This window comes from Balaenoptera ricei, chromosome 17, assembly GCF_028023285.1.
Source record: "Balaenoptera ricei isolate mBalRic1 chromosome 17, mBalRic1.hap2, whole genome shotgun sequence".
NCBI lineage: Eukaryota > Metazoa > Chordata > Mammalia > Artiodactyla > Balaenopteridae > Balaenoptera > Balaenoptera ricei.
Window position 1 is genome coordinate 18727691 of NC_082655.1, and position 21802 is coordinate 18749492.

A 21802-nucleotide genomic window follows, 5' to 3' on the forward strand; every position below is an offset into this window, starting at 1 on the left:
TCTGAAGTCCCCAACAGGGAGCAAGAGAGAATGATGTACTAATGGGAAACAACAAAAAAAAAACACATTTATTAATAGCTGAGCAAGTGCCCAATAAACCCTAATGCCAAACTCTGATGAATGTTGGGTTATATAAAACATGGCTGAAGTAATGTACCTTGCTTGCCTCCTATGGCCTCTCCTGAAGCTAGGATGCTTGAATATGGAAATAAGTCCGTGGTGTGGACCAAAATGGACAGTCTACCCCTAGCATCAGTCCAGCATGTATGTTCTCACCATGTAGACACAGGGATTGGGAGTGATTGGGTAGTGACCACAGATACCCACCTTTGACAAACATGACAATGCCTGCTATTTAAAGAGTCCCGATGACAGTTCCTAGATTTGGACAATTAGAGTAATAGCACCTCTTACCTTGGAGGGAGAGTTAATTAGATTGAGGTGGAGAAAAGGGCAGAAAGAGGGGTGGTTCTCCTCCTCCCTGTAGTAGGGGCTTCAGCAAGGCTGTCATTCTGCTTTTCAAAAGGCAAAAGCAGGGGCTTCCCTGGTGGCACAGTAGTTAAGAATCCACCTGCCAATGCAGGGGACACAGGTTTGATCCCTGGTCCAGGAAGATCCCACATGTTGTGGAGCAACTAAGCCTGTGCACCACAACTACAGAAGCCCATGCACCTAGAGCCTGTGCTCCGCAACAAAGACAATTTACCACAATGAGAAGCCCGTGCACCGCAACGAAGAGTAGCCCCCGCTCGCCACAACTAGAGAAAGCCCGCATGCAGCAACAAAGACCCAATGCAGACAAAAATAAATTAAAAAAAAAAAAAAATCTGAAAAAAAAAAAAAAGGCAAAAGCAGGCGTAGGGTGGGAAATCATCCCAAACTTAACGAGGCTCAGGCTCAAGTGGATGGATCTGGTTCTTTCAAGTCATTAGTCCGAGTTGATTATGTTTAGCCTGAACTCACTGTAAAACAGAGATAGTCATCCATGTAGAATCCAACAATCTTTTTAAAGCAGGAAGAGACCCTGGTATCACTTCATGGGATGTGTCTTAGAATGTGGTCATTTTGAAGAGCTGTCTCATTAGTAGTAAGCAAATGAAGCAAAGCAATTGAAAGGTCAGGTTCATGTGATTGAAATGCTCTCTCCTGAGAGCATTTCAGGAGAGAGCACGGCCCCATCCTGTGCCATGATGGGGACTAGACCTTCACATGCCTCTACCTCCTCTTTGCGTGTTGCTCTATGATGAGAGGAGATTTAAAACCCTGGCTGTGCACTTATCTCCGTGGATATGTGTGATCTGCCCTAAGGTTGGCTTCATTATGAAATCCTGGGGACCAAGGCATTATTTTTAATAGAACCATCAAGGCCTCTATGAGAGTCCGTTAGCATCTGACCTTCTGCATACTCAGTAAATAAGATAACTTTCAAAAAAATCTACTCTGCATCTGCAAGTGTTCAAAGGGAAAAAAAGACAAAACTGGAAAACTGACTGAAAATATAGTGGCTTCAGACCATTTTCTTATGATAAATTTCTTGTCTTAACCTTGCACCCCAAATTCAGAACGTGACCTGGTTTGGAAATAGGGTCTTTGCAGATGTAATTAGTTGAGTTCATATTGGAATACAGTAGGCTCTAAATCCAATGATGTGTGTGCTTATAAGAAGGCCATAAGAAGACACACAGAAAGCAGTCCATGTGACAACGGAAGCAGAGGTTGGACACATGTAGCATGAAGCCACAAAACACCAAGGAACACTGGTAGCTACCACATGCTAGGAAGAGGCAGGGGAGAATTCTTCCCTGAAATCTCCAGAGGGGACATCGTCCTGCCGACACCTGAGGTGATTGATTTATCTATCACCCAAGCGCCAGAGTCTCACCTCACTTACTTGTATGTTGACTCTGGTGAGCATTCCAACCATAGTAAGTCCAGAATCTGGGGCTTTACTATATATGGCTTATAGGAGTCCAGACCCAGTTTCACAATTTGGCAGAAGAGAGCAAGCGTGAACTTGAAGACTGCTGCTGTTGCTTGTTGGGAGAGTTGGCGTATAAAAATGATGTCCTCTGTAATTGCCCCACAGCCAGACTATATTTTTCATCCCATATTTTTCACTCTGCTTTCTCCAACATTTTTCATCACTGTCTTGACATCCATCAGACAAAGGGGATCACTCAGTCTGCTCCTCACTGTAAGCCACCCTTGAATTCACCGTGTAATCCAGGTGCCAAACAATTTGGGAATTGTGTGAGAGGCGAGAAATTAGTCCTGTGAAGCTGAGGCTCCCCCAGAACCCCGTCCTGAACCTTCTTTTTCTAGCCTTCTTTATCCTTTGCTTTCTCTTTCTTTCCATTCTCCTCTGTGTCAAGCTGTGGATGACCCACCTGGCTCCTGAATGCTGGGTCTCGGGGTGGTTCAGGACCACCTGGAAGAGAGTTACAGGTTGAGTGGAACTCGCTTAGCGCTTCCCTGGGCTCCCTTTGGCCTCATTTAAACTCCTTCCTCTTCTTTTGGTAAAGTGGAGATGATCTTTATCTGCCTCTCGGAGAGCTGGTGCAGGGATTGATTATCTAATGTTTGTAACGCATTTGGAAGTTGATAACCGCTAATTATTTTACCCTGATATCTTGTCCTTTGTTCTAAATACTTTGCAACCGGAGGTGAAAAGATATAAATTTAAAAGTGGTCCAGATAACCATGATCTCCAAAACAAAGGTTGTGATTGACCTTCTTCTTTTATGAACTGCTTTCACTCTACTATTAGTCACTCCGTCTGTTCTAGACCTTCCTTCCTGAGCAGGATGGCTGGAAGGAGAGTGCACTCGAGGTATGCAGTGGAGAGAGTTAAGCTGCCAGTACCTGCCGTATGGGAAGAGCTTTATATACACTGTCTCATTCAATCCTCATATAATATGCATAGGAGGTCATTATTAGCATCTTACACATCAGTGAACAAGTGCTTATGGCAGTTCTGCTGAGAACTGGTAAAGCCAGATTTTGAAGATGTTGTTTGGCTCCAAAGACTCTGAGCTCTTCCTCACCTTGTGCTCAAGTAGAAGGAGAAAATAAGTATGTTATTTGTAATGAGGTGGATGGACCTAGAGTCTGTCATACAGAGTGAAGTAAGTCAGAAAGAGAAAAACAAATACCGTATGCTAACACATATGTATGGAATCTAAAAAGAATGATACTGATGAACCTAGGGACAGGACAGGCATAAAGACATAGACGTAGAGAATGGACTTGAGGACACGGGGAGGGGGAAGGGTAAGCTGGGACAAGGTGAGAGAGTGGCATGGACATATATACACTACCAAATGTAAAATAGATAGCTAGTGGGAAGCAGCTGCATAGCACAGGGAGATCAGCTTGGTGCTTTGTGACCACCTAGAGGGGTGGGATAGGGAGGGTGGGAGGGAGACGCAAGAGGGAGGAGATATGGGGATATATTTATACATATAGCTGATTCACTTTGTTTTACAGCAGAAACTAACACACCATTGTAAAGCAACTATACTCCAATAAAGATGTTAAAAAAAAGAAAATAGGTATGTTGGGAAGAGTGAGTTGGTATGAGGAGAGAAAAAGAGACCCACACATTGTTTTTTGCCCTGTGAGCAAAGTCCACCAAACACAGAAGAGGTATAAAGCAAGAGTCTAGAAACTAAAGCAGCCCCAGCCTATATAGCAGGGAATTTTAAACTAAAAAAAAAAAAAAAGATCTGATTTTGAATTTGGAGAGGCTGTTAGCATAATTTAGTCTTACCCTATCCTTTGGCAGATGAGGACATTAGAGCTCCAAAGGCAAATAATTCTTGCCCAAGGTCACTCAGATCTTTAATTCGATATTCTTAGTAGAAAGGGCTAATATTTTTTTAATTCCATAGACCTCTTTACTTGTTGTTTGTTAATTTTTATCTATTTTAAATTTTATTTATTTATTTATTTATTTATTTTATTGAGCTATAACTGACATACAGCAGTGTATAAGTTTAAGATGTGCAGCATAATGATTTGACTTACCATACATCATGGACTGATGACCACAATAAGTTTAGTGAACATCCACCATCTCATAAAGATACAAAATAAAAGAAAAAGAAAAAATATGTATATTTTCCTTGTGATGAGAACCCAAGATTTGCTCTCTTAACAGCTTTCATATATAGCACACAGCAGTGTTAATTATGTTAATCATATTGTACATCATTAGTACTTATTTATCTTATAACTGCAAGTTTGTACCTTTTGACCATCTTCCTCCTATTCCCCCTCCCCCATCCCTGCCTCTGAACCGCAAATCTGATCTCTTTTTCTGTGAGTTTGTTTGTTTGAAGTATAATTGACCTACAACACTATATTAGTTCCAGGTGCACAACATAGTGATTCGATATTTCTACGCATTGCAAAATGATCACCACGAGAAAAGCTAATATGTTTAAGACTTGCCTGTTTACTGTACGCAAGACACTTTTCTAAGTTCTTTATGTGTATTTATTCATTTAACCTTTACAACTCTAAGAGGCAACAGTATCATTCTTTTGTTTGCAAGTACCTACAGAAAGGGCACGGAAAAGGTCTTGTTTTGTTTTTTTTTTTCTATTTTTCATTATCTTATAACTTTAATTTTTTTTTTTAACATCTTTATTGGTGTATAATTGCTTTACAGTGGTGTGTTAGTTTCTGCTTTGGTAAAACCATCTCTTTGAAAGTAATCTGCAGATTCCAGGTATTTTAGAGGAAACGAGTTCAGCAGTTTTCAAACTGTATTTCAGTGTTTGTTAGGAACCCCGCTCAGAGGTGTGAGTTGTTGGAGGATAAAGCCATAAAGTCTGGGACCCCAACCCAGCTGCAACCCTATACAAACTCTCTTTCAGTTGTTTCACATTTTGTTTTATGACTAGATGACTGTTGAGACCTGCCTCAAATTGAGGATTCAATGACTACTTCCCTCAATTCTTTTTTAAATTGAGATAAAATTGACATAGAACATTGTGTAAGTTTAAGGTATACAACGTGTTGATTTCATACATTTATATCTACTTCCCTCAGTTTTCAACCTTGACTTCTTACCACTCTGTTAGATTCTGCTTGCCTTTCGTAAACCTTTTCTCTCATGCTCTGCAGAGGTGACTGTGCGATATCCCCCTATGGGATTTAGCTCACTTCAGTTGCGCATCAGAATAATTTCAAAATTGAATGTCTATTCCCCTGCTTTTTCCCTTCACCTTCTACATTAGAAACATGATCAGTTCCTGAGTCTCTGTCCGATGCAGCATCTGATGGCGGGAAGCTGGAGTGGAGATGAAAGTTGTCACATCCATTTCAGGAGTCACGTTTCAATAAAATGCAGACACATCCCCAGAACTGGTGCATAGACACTGGAGAATCTTTGGGTGCCAGGAAATTTGGACTTGTAACAGAAGTTGTCACCAAACAACAACCTAAATATTCAAGCCTGAAGAAAAGTGTCCTTGAAAGGCTTTACAATGTGAAGGTCACGTGGCCCAAAGTATAGTTTTAAAAACCTGTTCTTCAACATGAATTTTTTCTCCTTGGAAAGTCGGTGGTCCTCATGAGCGGACTTCTACCTTTGAGCATCCACACAGTATCAAAACAAACATTCTGCACACAAGGATGGTGGGGATTGCCCACTCTGAGTCTTCTCGCAGCAGAGTTAACTTATCCACACAGAAGTCTTTAATAAGCCACAAAATGTTTTAGGGCTTTGGGATTATTCATACCTATATATGCCACTTAACATGTGGGTGAGTTTATGATTCCACCATTAGAAAGGTCTGCACTTTACTGATGGTATTTACTGTTGACATTTATTTTACAAACTTAATATTGTTTTTGAAGAATGATGCTTAGTTGTGTTCACATTTAAATGACTGGTTCCAGTCAAAGTTAATGGATCAGATCTGACTAGGTAAGTAAGACAGGCGCTTTGGGAGGAGCGTTTGTAGCTTCTCCAGTCCTATTTAATGAGCTGGAAAAGTAATTTACTAGGTTTAATGTAGAGGCTGGAAAAAAATTTATTCTAAACCCCCCAAACACTTTATGCCTTGAGACCATAGCTTATTCACCTTGTAGGGTCTGGTACATTGCCTTCTCTAACAATTCATTTTGATCTCTTGAGGATACTCTTGTTCTGTTGGAAAAAGCAATAAGCTAAAACTCAATTTTTTTGTATGCATAAAATGCATAAAGGGGGAAGTAAGCCAGGCAGTCATTCACATTCTAGTATAAATAGCTTTACAGGGGATTTCTTCATTCTAAAAAGTAAATGTTTATTTGGAATTGTTGGAAGGTGGGCATTAAAAAGTAAAGGTGATCATTGTGTAATGAATTCTTCCCGGGAGGAGAATGAGTTGAAATTGTCAGCACCAAAGATAATCTTGTCTTGCCTTATAGTTTTTCCCAGGGAAAGTAGGTAGTCATATTGTTGCCATTTCCAAAGAATACCTTTTTTTGATAAGTTTAAAAATTGGTGAGTCTGCCACAATTTTCCTACCCTGAGTTTCACCATCTGCCAGGTACCAGACTCAGCACATAACATGCACTGTCTCATTTAATCTCCTCTCCAGCATTATGGGGTCCATGCTACTAAACAGGCTCTAAATGATGTTTAATCTGCATTTTAGACATTTTAACTCAATCTTCACAACAACCCTCTGATACAGGTACTATTATTTCCCCATTTCACAGATATAAAAACTGAGATACAGAGAGAGTAGTTGACTTGCCCAAGATCCCACGGTCTTGTGGGGATATTGTAGCAAATTGTGGAGCTATGATTTATGTTCAGGCATTCTAGCTCCAGAATATACTGTTGTATATGATGTTATCATTATCAGTGAGGAAACAGAAGGACAGAGAATAACAACTTGCTCCAAGTTATACAGGTCAGGCAGCCTATAAGCTACATAAACCTACAAAAGTTCAACCCTCATATCATCCTGCACACCTTCTCTTTGATCAGTCATTTGTAAAGCCACACACACTTGCTTCCACCTCAGTACAGATCTCACTGTGGTGCTAAGAAAAGATAATGATAAGCATAGAAAGGGAAGAAATTAGCTTTATCATTTATTTAGCCTATTGTTTATTTATTTAGTTTACTGTTTCTTTTATTTCTGAATAAATTGGAGATGGTGGTTCATTGTGAGAGAGTCGAATCATCACTGGATTAATTGCCAGTGTCAAAGACAATCTTAACCTCGTCTAGAGCAGTGTTTGTTATCTTTAATGAAAATAAGAATCACCTGAAGATCTGGTACAAGGCAGATTCTGATTCAATAGGTCTGGGATGGGCCTGAGATTCTGCATTTCTAGCAAGCTTCCAGGTGGTGCTGATGCTGCTGGAACATGGTCTGTGCTTGGAGTACCACGGCTAGAGCATTGAGCTTTTCCAAACTGATCAGAAAGATTTATCCCAGGGCCCAGAGTCCAAGTGGGAAGGAGGGCATTTTCATAGATGGAAGAACACTTAGGGAGTCTGGTCGAGTCAACACTGGGCAGAGGAGGGATGGCTCATGAGATAAGATCTGAGCTACACACTCTCAGGATTGAAAGGAACTTTAAAGGTCGTCTGGTCCAAACATCCAGCTGATGTTTGAATCCCCTTGTATCCCTGCCAGGTCATCTCAGCCCTTGAGTTAAAGAAGTATTCTCCATGAAAGGAAATAAACATTCAATGGAACAAAAGAATTTTAAGATGGTGCCTGAATCACAGAAACAATCTAAGAGTGAGAGACTGGGGGAAGAGCTGTGACGTCTCATGCCTGTGCAGACAGACGTTTGCCTCCGTAGTATATTTTTGGAGGCTTTGGATATGTATTCAAAAGCTTTCAGACCTTACCGTTTCATAATAAAAGCAATGCGCTCTACCAGAGAACCAGCTGGGAGTGCTTATTCCCCTATGCATCTGCGTCCCACTATGGAATAGAGATTTCAGTGCTGACTGGCAGGTGAGAAACAGTGACAGATGTTTGGCTGCTGGGCTACTTCTTGGCTGCGCTGACTGTATATACCAGGGCCCTTGAGAAAACATATTTTCAAGGATCAAGAATCATGCAACCATGAATAGTTTCTTCTCATTCTGATTTTTACAACCTGAACCAAAAGGCACTTGTATTGTTGGGTCTTCTGACTGGGGGGGATGCCAACTTCTTTTCAGTTACTCTCTTCTCAGGCTGTTGCTTGATGGGTCTCTGCTTTCTGTTTCAGGTGCCCGGGGACAGTGAGAAACAGTGGAAGCCAGCCCTGGTTGTGCTGACTGAGAAGGACCTTCTAATTTATGACAACATGCCACGGAGGAAGGAAGCCTGGTTCAGCCCAGTTTACACGTACCCTCTTCTTGCCACCAGGTAGCCATGGTTTTGTGTCCGGGTATGATGTGTGGTCTGTTTGAAACTATTTTAATCAATTACAATTATTTCAACATATGATATTATGATATTACTGCTTCCTCTTGCAATAAGAGCTGAGAGTTCCTCCAGAATATAGCCACACGTTTTTAGCCATTTATTGATAGATTATTATTTATGACCAAACACAGGGCAGCACAAAGCCAGAGAACAAACTGCTTCTCCATGAGGAAGGAACGGTGCCATCTGTGATATGGTCCCAGCCTAGTTACCTTCCTGGGTCTCCATCCCATTCCCTTTGAGATGAACTATACCAGTGTGTTTACAGTCTTGACGTTCAGGTAGAATCAAGAAAGGGACTTCACTTGGTGCCACAAAAAATGTCATGTGGGAATGTCCCATTGTGCTTTTTAAAGCTCACTCAGCGGGAGACCCCATGACAAGTTCTTCTGCAGTTGTATGATGCTTCCCATGGAAGTGGGGCTGCCAGGGTCCGTCTGTTTCTCAGCACCTTCAATGCACATTTATTGTTCACATGACATTATCCTAATACATCATATGCTTACCCCCCTTCTTTAAAGCCCTATATCCTGAGCATGAAAGCACATCAAACCAGAGTCTTGCCTTCAGACCTGGCTTCTGTTGCGAGCTCTTTCTGTATGTGCCTTATGATAATGCGTGCAGTTTTCATTAGTCCTGTTACCTCCGTTTCTCTACCTAGAAGCTATGTGTGTTAACGTAACGTTTGTGGCCCCCACTGGCATAGTGCCTGGTAATCTTGGGCCCTTAAATGTCTGTTGAATGAATTATTGAACAATGTGGGGCAAACTCTGGAAGGAGTTTGGTCCAATGGATGCAGCATAGTGGATTGAGGTTTGGGGGCATCTGTTCGGAGCAAGAGGTAGAATCAAGATGGGTTCTCCGTTCTGAAGGGATTGAGATGCCTAACAGGTTATAGTCAAGGCTCAGGTGCAGGGAAGAGGATGAGACTCAGTAGCAGAGCAAAAGTACCACAAACTCAAAATGGCAACAGTGAACAGAGCTGAAACTCCCTAAAATCTCTCTTACTTCCACTCATGGTTGGTTATGGAGAACAGCAGGAGTAACCTGAAAATGTCAATTATTGGCCCCAGAGGTGAATAGAGGAAGCCTTCAGGGGCTAGGAACCAGGCCTAGATCACTTAGATATTAATCAAATAAATAAAATGAAATAAAACAGTAATTTAATTTGAGTCTCCTAAGCCTCAAAAATTTCGGCAGGCTAGCTATTCAAGTACTACTTATGTTTACAATAAAACCTCAATGATCAGAATCCAAGCATCCTAAAAATGTTCCTGCGAAGATTCAGACTATGTCTTGGGATTCATTCAAATTCAGCCCAATCCCCATCACTTTCTGCAGTTAATATCCATTTTCCTCATCCATGGGTACTGATGTTCAGTTTGTGAGACATTCCTGTAATTGAAACCAAAGAAAAGATTAGACCACAATCGCGGTCTTCCAGTTGCTGAGAAGATAAACTGGACTCATGCCTCTTGGAACGGTTTTCAGGAAAAAAAGTTTAAAGAAGGTAATGTTTCTGGGTAATTTTCAGGCAACTTGAAAATAAAACTTACCCTAACATGTAGCTTTTGCCTCGCAGTTTCTCAGCATTCTGACCTAGTGGAGGCTGCTGTTTCATTCCTGCGTGCGTGCACTTATTCATTCAGGATTTGAAATGTTTAGCTCCTCAATCACACTGGCCACATTTCTAGGACTCAGTAGTTGGGGCTAATGGCTACCATTTTGGACAGCACAGATCTACAACGTTTCCATCAGCACAGGAAGTTCTGTTGCACAGCACTGCCCTAGAGCATACATGACTTCCTCAGAATTTGTCCCAATTCGGTCAAGTGACTGGACTTGCCCATTCCTACAGCAGTCCGTCAAAAGCTCAGGCTGCCTGACGGGATTTCATCCTACAGGCTTTTCAGGCTGTCGGCGCAAGCAGGGCACCTGTGGCTCAGGGCACTCATTGAAGAAAATCATAGATATGAACCCATAAAAAAGCAAAGCCCCCAGAAGGAGAGATGGGTGCACAGACACAGTAAAGGGTATCTGAGTAGGTTTGGGTAGGGCGCCTGTCATAGGCTCATGAGCCATAGGGATGTCAGGTCTGGATTATGAGCAAAACACGTGAATAGCCTAAAACCATAAGCCTGCATCCAATATGGAAATAGAAAATGGAAACCCCACTCAGTGCAAACTGCTCATTTAGAACAGAAGATGCAGCATTTTAAAAAATCAGTGTCTACCACCTAAATATAAAGGAGATGTAGTGGGGATACTTGACTTCTCATCTCACTACCCCTCTCCCAAATTACTGACCTCTGCACTGCAAAGTAATTCATTATGATGTGCGTATATTAGCCATAGGAGCAATGATAAAATTAGGCCCATAATCATGACCCTGATCTTAAGCTGGAAGCCTGTGAGGCAGAGGTAAGATGTTAACGCAGCGCTGGCAGTCCATTCTTACTTCAGCCCCTTGAGCTAGTAGGTAAGGAGCTGTCTGTCCAAGGAGCCTGGAGATGCAGGAGCTGAACCTCCCATCCTAGTTTTGCTCCGGCGAAAACATTCTCACCCCGCCTGATCACTCCACCTCCCTCTTCTGAGTCCTCATCTGTGAGTGCACTAGGCAGGATGCTGCCCTCTGCCAAACCCAGGGAGAGATGCGCTTTGGGGAAATGGGTTTTTCACTGAGCTTTCGGCTTGTTCATCAGCTACCGTGGTTTGCACACATTGGTCATGGTCAGCTTCCCTCCTCGACCCTGTGGATGTGTCTAGAAAAAGACTTTTGGCAAACAAACAAACAGCGAGGAAAATGATGACCCCTCCCTTCCCTTGTGTAATCACGCTGGGGAGATGCAGCCCCTTTGTAGCTCCAGGCTGTGAAGCAGCGTTCAGCCCAGCTGAGGACTGAAACTCTTGTGTCCTTGCAGGTAAAGCTGGTTCTCTGAGGTGGGAGGCACCTCCCAAAGCTGAGGATGGTTGAGAAAAACCACCATTAGAAGTGGTAGAAGCCCAAGGAAACTCTGGATCATTGCATTATAGAAGCCACCCCAGTACTTCCACTGGCTTCTTCCCCGACCGCATATTGAAGTTCATCAAGTGACTCTTTCATTTACTTTCCATGTGTTCCAGGCAATCACATGTGGCACTGTGCCCTTGATATATGAGCATTTGGGCACATAGCCTGTCTAGTAGCATTATTTGTCTTTGAGGGTATTTCTCTAAGGAAGGGGAGTCACGTCTTTTTAATATTTCTTTTGAAAACCTTTTATTGAGGTATAATTTATAAACAGTACTGTACATGAATCTTAAATGTATGGTTCAATTAATTTTTATTTGTGGATGCAGAGCCACGTCTTCTAAAATTTTATTATAAGTTAGGGTGTCTACTAATTAATCATCCCGGGTAACATTATCACAAAGGCCATGGTAGTACCATTTGCAAATAGCTAGACCCAGCTGGTAATAAGCCAGTGGCTGACCTTTGCAGAGGGAGCATAGATCAACGCCAAGGGCTTTACATGGATTCTATCTGAGTTTGCAAAACTTATCCAATTTAAGAATCACATGGCTGTTTATTAAGGATTCTGGTCCCAAGGCCCTGCCCTGGAGATTCTGGCTCAGCAGGCCAGGGTTAGGAGTCAGGAGTCTGTTTTGTTGTTGTTTTTTAAGAAAGCAGCTCCTTTTTTAAAAAATTTATTTATTTTATTTTTGGCTGCGTTGGGTCTTCACTGTTGCTTGCAGGCTTTCTCTAGTTGCGGCGAGCAGGGGCTACTCTTCGTTGCAGTGCGCGGACTTCTCATTGCGGTGGCTTCTCTTGTTGAGGAGCACGGGTTGTAGGAGCACGGGCTTCAGCAGTTGTGGCTCTCGGGCCCTAGAGCATAGGCTCAGTAGTTGTGGCGCACGGGCTTAGTTGCTCCGCGGCATGTGGGATCTTCCCGGACCAGGGCTCGAACCCGTGTCTCCTGCGTTGGCAGGCAGATTCTTAACCACTGCACCACCAGGGAAGCCCAGGAGTCTGTGTTTTTAACAAGCATCAAGCAAATGTAGTCCTCAGGGATACCACATTTAACCCTCACAACCCTACAAGGTTTAAGTTTTATTCCGATTTCACAAAGAAGTAAACTGAGGAACTAAGAGGTTAAGTAGCTTACGCACAGTCATACAGCTGGTGAGAAACAGACCTGAGATTCTGCTTCTGAAGCCACCTTCTTTACCACCATTCTCTGCAGCGTCCCAGGAGCATGTTTCTTATTCCCTGAAGTTTTGGTGGCTCTTTGAATTTGCTGTGTGGATCACGCAAATCTTTCCTTAGCTCTCCTGACAACTTAATCATGAATAGGTGGCCACTCAGATCCCCCAACAGAGTGAGGACGGAGCTGGGGATGCTCTCAGAGACCTGGAGTTTCTACCCAGGACTTAGACCAAGGGTTCTCAAAGTAGGGTCCCGGACCGCAAATTCTCCATCCCACTTCAGACCAATTAAATCAGAAACTTCGGAAGTGGAGCCCAGCCCATCTGTGAGTAAACAAGCCCTCCAGGTGTTTCTGATGCAGGCTGATAAGAACCACTGGTTTAGAAGATTCCGCTCTGCTGCCTTCCAGGGTTCATGGTAGGAAGGAAATGCCATAGCAAGGACTGGGTTCTTTCTCCTCTGTGGTTCTTCAGAAGCACTGTTTTGCCTCAAGCTGTGATGACCAGTGATGAATTAGTTCAAAGGGTGTCCTGGATCCAGGTGCTCCCAGAGTCATCAGCAGCTCCTAGAATGTACAGTATGGCTTTTTCATCTTAGAGGCATTTTCCATGGGTCCTTTGCCCTCTACCTCAGCCTCCTTTGAATGACTGTGCAGTGCCCCACTGCATGGATCCTCCAGTGCACGGGATGTCACTGCATAGCGGTGACTTAAGTACAGCCTTATTTAGCGTGATGCCTGGCACATAGCAGCACTGGGCGGCTGTCGGTCCTCCTCTCTTTACCTTAGCGGTGCTGGGAAGCATTGTTCGGAATGTCAGAGACAGTCTTTTCCCTTGCACAAGAGAAACTGGCTGGGAGTGTCACCAGTAGGAAACAGGTTTCTTCTATGATTGAATTATCCCTCAGACAGTACAACATGGCTCCAAATCCCAGCTGCTTACCAGCTTTGGAACCTTGGGCAAATCATACCATCCCTTTTTGCCTCATATCCCATATTTGTAATATGTGGATAATATTTGTACCTGCCTGACAAGGTTGTTATAAGGATTACATTAGGGGCTTCCCTGGTGGCACCGTGGTTAAGAATCCGCCTGCCAATGCAGGGGACACGGGTTCGAGCCCTGGTCCGGGAAGAGCCCACATGCCGTGGAGCAACGAAGCCCATGCGCCACAGCTACTGAGCCTGCACTCTAGAGCCTGCGAGCCACAACTAATGAGCCCGCGTGCCACAACTACTGAGCCCGCGTGCCACAACTACTGAAGCCCCCGTGCCTAGAGCCTGTGCTCCGCAACAAGAGAAGCCACCGCAATGAGAAGCCCGCTCACCGCAACAAAGAGTAGCCCCCACTCACTGCAACTAGAGAAAGCCCGTGTGCAGCAACAAAGACCCAACGCAGCCAAAAATAAATAAATTAATTAAATAATTTTTTTTAAAAAGGAGGATCACATTAGACAGTGTAAAGTGCATATGATATGATGGTAAATGCTAAATAAATTTAGTTATTTTTACTCTTATCTCTTTAAAAAATAAAAGAACAACAACTTTATTTAATGGTAGAGAGGAAAGATCACAGTATTGGATTTGACAGACTTGGGTTCACACTCCAGTTTTGCCCAGTTAGCCCAAGTTTACAGGCTGTATGACCTTGAGCAAATCACTTCTCCTCTCTGATCCTCAGTTTCCTTGTCTGAAAACCAGGATCAGAATGTCTACTGCAGAGTGATTATGAAAGTTAAAATATGATGACTGTATTAGCTTGTGCTGCCACAACAAAATACCATAGACTGGGTGGCTTAAACAACAGATAATTATTTTCTTACAATTCTGGTGGCTGGAAGTCTAAGATCAGGGTCCAAGCATGGTTGGTTTCTGGTGAGAGCTCTCTTCTTGATTTTGTAGACGGCTGCCATCTTTCTACATGCTCACATGACTTCTTTGCATGCATGAGGAGAGAGAGAGAACTTGAGCTCTCCAGGGTCTCTTCTTACAAGGACACTAATCCCATCAGAGCATGGCCCCATCATTAAAATCTCATTTAGGGGCTTCCCTGGTGGCGCAGTGGTTGAGAGTCTGCCTGCTAATGCAGGGGACACGGGTTCGAGCCCTGGTCTGGGAAGATCCCACATGCCTCGGAGCAACTAGGCCCGTGAGCCACAACTGCTGAGCCTGCGCGTCTGGAGCCTGTGCCCCACAACGGGAGGGGCCGCGATAGTGAAAGGCCCGCGCACCGCGATGAAGAGCGGCCGCCGCACCGCAGTGAAGAGTGGCCCCCGCTTGCTGCAACTCGAGAAAGCCCTCGCACGAAACCAAGACCCAACACAGCCAAAAATAAATAAATTAATAAATAAAGTAGCTATTAATTTAAAAAAAAAAATCTCATTTAACCTTAATGACCTTGGTTCTATTTCTAAATATAGTCACATTGAAGATTAGGGCTTCATCGTATGAATTGATAGGGTAGGGGTGGAGCAGAATTCAATCCATTGCACTGACTTAACTACAGCCTTATTTAGCATGATGCCTGGCACATAGCAGGACTGAGCAGCTGTCAGTCCTCTTCCCTTCATCTTAGCAGTTCTGGAAAGCATTGTTCAGAATGTCAGAGATAGTCTTTTCTCTTGCACAGGAAGAACTGTCTGGGACTGTAGCCAGTAGGAAACAGTTTTCTTCTAAAATCAAGTTATCCCTCGGCTCAGACAGTTCATAGTTGATTTGCTGATTTGTTTTGAGGTTTTTTGGGGGGGCCCAGGCACATGTAATTTATATTTTTCTGGAAGATGAAAGTTTGACTGTATTTCAAGGCAGAGGCCCTAGAAATGCTCACAATATGTTCTTGGTGTCAGCTCCATGCAGAGAAGTTTACAGGCAGTCACTTTTTCCACTGACAAAATTCCATGGTGCCTCTGTACATTGATGGCGCAGTTCATAGCAGTGTGCTCAGGAAGTTGGCAAACATGTTGTACTTTTAGTTGTTCTCATCCTTCAGCTTTTTATGCGTCCCTGGGAGAACATTTTTTGCTTAGCTAAAAGCTTATTTGATGTTGCTGAACATTAAAAAAAAGAAAGGTATTCTTGCCCATAAGGAGTAAGTGTGTTGGTTTTTTGTCACTGTCGTCACAAATGGCAAGTGAGATAGGTCTATAGAGAGCGAGGAGTAACATTGCAATTTTTCTGGAATTCTAGAAGAAGTTTAACCCAGAAATTCTGCCCACCCAGTCCCAGTGGTTGGTGAAAAGTTCGGAAGCACAGAGCTTGTAAGAAGAATGACGCTGCTCTGAGCCCAGTTCCCTGACCTGTGGGTTTGAAGTAGCTCAAAAAAAGGAACAGACGAATATGCACTCCTCTCCTTTGATATCACTTGGGAGCCAGAGACATGGAACGTTTGGGGGAATCTTTGGTGCCTCAGGAACTAACCTGTTTCTAAGTGCTAAAAGTAGCTGCTGCCTCAGGCCAGCCTCAGACATTTTAGAGTGCTTTCCACTGGGAAAGGCTGGCCAATTGCATTTGTCAAACATTAAATTATAATCAGCCCATGGTTTTCACACTAAGCCTGGGAGCCGCCCTCACTCTTAGAGAATGTGGGCATATTCCATGGGCATTCCCTAGGGTAGCAGAAAAGGATCTACATGCCCAAGAATCTGCACTCTATCAAACTGAAAAGTGTGGGGTTTGCCTACGCACCCGTCCATTCCATTTGTTCCCATATACCTAGTACACATATTAACTGTCAGCCTCCTGCCCTCCTTCTCACCAATCCAGGAGTTCTTCAGAGGTGGTGAATGGGAGATTAGCAGAGTGAGGAGATTCATGGACTTTGGGATCAGACAAACCAGGAGTCAAATTCTGAGACCTCTACTTGCAAAGTGATTTGGGGCAAAATACCAATCTCTCTGAATACAAGCCTCCTCATCTGTATGAAAGGGGTAATGGTATCTTCTGCTTCATATAGTTATTAATAGGGCCGATTGAGACAGTGTATGTAAACGTTTAGCAGATTACTGAGATATAATAAGTGATTGATAAATGCTAGCAACTGTTATTATTGGGGAAACTATTAATAATTGGCATTAATGTATGAATGACTGAGAAGTAATTGGACCTATTTGATCCTACCTGTGATACTGTATTTATCAGGGACTTGTAGTGTCTTAAACCAAAGTCATTGTGATGTAAGGATGGGGTTAATTAACAGTTGTGGGTTTGTTTATAGGGAGAGGGAAGCGTGAGATGGAAATAGAGAGCCTGGAACCCCTTACCTCACATCACAAAGTTAGTTCTGAATGCTGCCTGTAACAGCATCGCAGGTAGGTGGCTTAACTGATGGTTTCCTCCTTGGAGAAGGAATTTCAGTTCAATTTAAGAAACTTTTAACAGGCTCCTGTTAGGAGCCAAGATGGTACTAGAGGCTGTTAGTAAGGGAATTAAAAAAAAAATGCGAGAGATAAAAGCCAAATGTTGTAAGAGCTAATTGTTCAGCTTATGCACTCATGGCTTTATTTTCTCAGTAAACCAGGGCCGATTTTAATTGTCATTACCTTACATGGAGAAGTTCCTGAAGGTGTTTTAATAATATGTATTCTATACCCATTGTGATATATGTTGAAGTAATTAAAGCATAGATGGGATAGAAGAATATGTAAAGATAATCAGACAATTCAAAGAATATATCTAAAAATTAGAGTTCTAAAATTGCTAAATAATTAAAAGGCTATTAACTTGAAAGGAAAAACTTACCAAGACATTGGATGATCATGATGTGACAGTATCCATCAGATTGTGAGTCTTGTTTATCCCTGGAGAAGGAAAGTACATGGATGAGTTAAGCCCATGGATGACCTGAAGTCTTCATTATACTCTCTCACTTTAATTTCCTTCCCACCTAAAGTTGACCAGCTGGAGTTTGGCCCCTTTTCCTGGTATGATGGAAAGAGTCTTGTGGACCTGGGCTCAAATGCTGGACACTCACTATGTGGTCCTGGGCAGCTACTTTACCACAGAGAACCATGGATTCCTTGTTTGGAAAATGGAGTTCATAATGCACTGTCAAGAGTCATTGTGGAGGCTAGACAAGATAGTTTATCCGTGCAACTTTTCACGTAGTAGGCATCTACTTTCCTCCCTCTTTATAACTGCTGGAAGCTGGCCATGAATGATTGTGAGGCCATGGGGAATGTGTGGAGGATGACCACGTGTCTCTGGAAATGCACCTGGGTGATACCATTAACTAGTCAAAACTGGGCTCCAATCTGTTTTGCTGCTCATTCTCCTATGTTCAATGGGTCTTTGCTTACACTCAGTATCCCTCAATGATATCAACTTTCTGAGAGATGGGACCTTGCCTAACTCTTTCACCACCATATTCAGATGAAAGAAGTTTAGAAGGTAGAAATGAGGCAAGTGTTCAGTTATTCTTGGCCGAGGGACAGCACGCTTGTTCTTGGGCAGCCCTTCCTGTCTGATAGTTTGGGGTTTATTAGAGATTATTTCCCCTCACTTCTTTCCTGGAGAGTTTGTTGACTGCTGAGCCCCATTAGGGGTGACCAGTTGATGAAAGTATTCAAGAGGAGCACCAGAACCATTGAAGGGATCTAACCAGCTGCTTTTCCTTTGTCCCTCCCTCCCTCCCTTCCTTCCTTCCATCCTCCCTTTCTTTCTCTCTCTGTTTCTTTCTTTCTTTCTTTTCTTTTCTTTACTTATTTTTGTGTGGCTTGCATTGTGGCGTATGCAGGGAGATGCTAATTACACCAATTAAGTAAAATGAGAATGTAATATTGCTTAGCAACCCAGTTACCTAATCTGTAATTTTACTAATTTGGCTGAATCTGTGTGCTGCAACTGTTTTTGTTTTAATTAAGGATATTAATAATAATGTTTTTTATGGAACATTTTATGCGAACACCTATCCAGAATTAAATTAGTGCATAAGCATCCCTTGTGAGATAGATTTTTTTGTTTCTGTTTATCTCAAAACCACTCAGACAAAAGGGGCGTATCTGGAGGATCAAGAAACAATATGCAGTCTCATGTCATATCTCAGTTATTGATAGAGAAACATGTGGCCTGGCCTCCCGCAGGAATGAGTATTTCTACTGCCTTGTTCCTCCAAATCTTGGACAAAGAATTTGACTTGAAAGTGGGCTTATCGCACAGCCCTTCTGAGCCTCATGGAATCCACCACTTTGGGAATCGGAAGTAATTTTAAAACATTTCGCCCTTTCTTTTTATCTTATAAAAAGGTAAATGGGTTAGGGACCCAATTATATATAATTCTTTAAATGTACACTGGATCCATGCTAGCCATGAATGTAAAATCTTAATGACTTTCATTTTTTGATAAGATGATTACCTTCTACTCCCAGACCAAAAAAACCCCAAACACTCAGACTCCCTAAGAAACCAAGCTACTACTGAAAACACCAGTTGCTAAAGATGGATTTGAAAGAAGAAACAGGAAATGGATGTTAGACTAATCTCATAGAACATCCAATCCCAGATACCTTTCAAGATCACTTTTTTTTCAGGACTGAATTAATCTGGAAATCAGCATTTAGTGGATGCCAACCAAATTCTTTGGATTTAGCTGTAACTACTGTTTGGTGTGGTTGAGGGATGGACGGTGGGAGAGAAGTCAATATCTCATAGCAGTAATTAATCACAAACTTCTTGGAAAAGAGTCCTCTTTGTAGTCTAGCTGTTCATTTAGTCATTCATTTAAAAAATATTTACTGAGTGCCTGCCATGTGCTTGGAGTTGTTCTAGGTGCTAAGTGTACAGCAGGGGATAATCAAACAAAAAGTCCTGCCCAGATCAAATTAATTATAATAATGACTATTGCTATATATTCTGTGCCAGGTACTGTTCCATACAGTATTCCTGTAACTCATTTCATCCTGACATATTGCTAACCCCAGTTTGCATTTGATGAACCCAAGGCATGAAGAGTTTAAGAAACTTGTCAAGGTCATACCATTGGCAAAGAGCCATTGGGGTATCTGCCTCTCTGCTCTGTCCCCTCCTACCTATGGTTTTATTCTCTTGCCCCATTCTCTCATGTTATATGGTCCTATTTATTTGTTCACTTATCTACACTCCTTGCTAACAGGGAGTGTAAAATCTTGCTAGAGTTTGTGGCTTTGTTTCCAACCATGGAAATGTGTATCTGAATTTTGTACCCAGGGAACACAACATGTCCTTGGGCTTCTCAAGCAGTTTCAGATAAAACTTAGAAATTGGGTGTGAGACCAGAGGGCAGACAGTAAAAGCAAGAAGAACTACAATCCTGCAGCCTGTGGAACAAAAACAACATTCACAGAAAGATAGACAAGATGAAAAGGCAGAGGGCTATGTACCAGATGAAGAAACAAGGTAAAACCCCAGAAAAACAACTAAATGAAATGGAGATAGGCAATCTTCCAGAAAAAGAATTCAGAATAATGATAGTGAAGATGATCCAGGACCTCGGAAAAACAATGGAGGCAAAGATCAAGAAGATGCAAGAAATGTTTAACAAAGACCTAGAAAAATTAAAGAACAAACAAACAGAGATGAACAATACAATAACTGAAATGAAAAATACACTAGAAGGAATCAATAGTAGAATAACTGAGGCAGAAGAACGGATAAGTGACCTGGAAGACAGAATGGTGGAATTCACTGCTGCAGAACAGAATAAAGAAAAAAGAATGAAAAGAAATGAAGACAGCCTAAGAGACCTCTGGGACAACATTAAACGCAACAACATGCGCATTATAGGAGTCCCAGAAGGAGAAGAGAGAGAGGGAAAGGACCCGAGAAAATATTTGAAGAGATTATAGTTGAAAACTTCCCTAACATGGGAAAGGAAATAGCCACCCAAGTCCAGGAAGCACATAAAGTCCCATACAGAATAAACCCAAGGAGAAACACACCAAGACACATACTAATCAAATTGGCAAAAATTAAAGACAAAGATAAATTATTGAAAGCAGAAAGGGAAAAACGACAAATAACATACAAGGGAACTCCCATAAGGTTAACAGCTCATTTCTCAGCAGAAACTCTACAAGCCAGAAGGGAGTGACATGACATATTTAAAGTGATGAAAGGGAAAAACCTACAACCAAGATTACTCTACCCGGCAAGGATCTCATTCAGATTTGATGGAGAAATCAAAAGCTTTACAGACAAGCAAAAGCTAAGAGAATTCAACACCACCAAACCAGCTCTACAACAAGTGCTAAAGGAACTTCTCTAAGTGTGAAACACAAGAGAAGGAAAGGACCTACAAAAACAAACCCCCCAAAATCAAGAAAATGGTAATAGGAACATACATATCGATAATTACCTTAAATGTGAATGGATTAAATGCTCAAACCAAAAGACACAGGCTTGCTGAATGGATACAAAAACAAGATCCATATATATGCTGCCTACAAGAGACCCACTTCAGGCCTAGGGACATATACAGACTGAAAGTGAGGGGGTGGAAAAAGATATTCCATGCAAATGGAAATCAAAAGAAAGCTGGAATAGCAATACTCATATCAGATAAAATAGACTTTAAAATAAAGAATGTTATAAGAGACAAGGAAGGACACTACATAATGGTCAAGGGATCAATCCAAGAAGAAGATATAACAATTACAAATATATATGCTCCCAACATAGGAGCACCTCAATACATAAGGCAACTGCTAACAGCTATAAAGGTGGAGATCAACAATAACAAAATAATAGTGGGGGACTTTAACACCTCACTTACACCAAAGGACAGATCATCCAAACAGAAAATTAATAAGGAAACACAAGCTTTAAATGACATAATAGACCAGATAGATTTAATTGACAGTTATAGGACATTCCATCCAAAAACAGCAGATTACACTTTCTTCTCAAGTGCGCACGGAACATTCTCCAGGATAGATCACGTCTTGGGTCACATATCAAGCCTCAGTAAATTTAAGAAAATTGAAATCATATCAAGCATCTTTTCTGACCACACTGCTATGAGATTAGAAATCAATTACAGGGAAAAAAACGTAAAAAACGCAGACACATGGAGGCTAAACAATACATTACTAAATAACCAAGATACCACTAAAGAAATCAAAAAATACCTAGAGACAAATGACAATGAAAACACGATGATCCAAAACCTATGGGATGCAGCAAAAGCAGTTCTAAGAGAGAATTTTATAGCTA

At 42.0% G+C, this 21802-nt stretch overlaps 1 protein-coding gene across 1 annotated transcript in view; it reads left to right on the top strand.

The window, feature by feature from the left end:
- The window catches only part of SNTB1 (syntrophin beta 1), a 249155-nt gene that overhangs the window by 197481 nt on the left and 29872 nt on the right, over positions 1-21802 (top strand). Inside the window, exon 5 of the mRNA XM_059901564.1 lies at positions 8236-8375. Within this exon, the coding sequence (XP_059757547.1) occupies positions 8236-8375 (140 nt within the window). The remainder of the gene's footprint in view (positions 1-8235; positions 8376-21802) is intronic.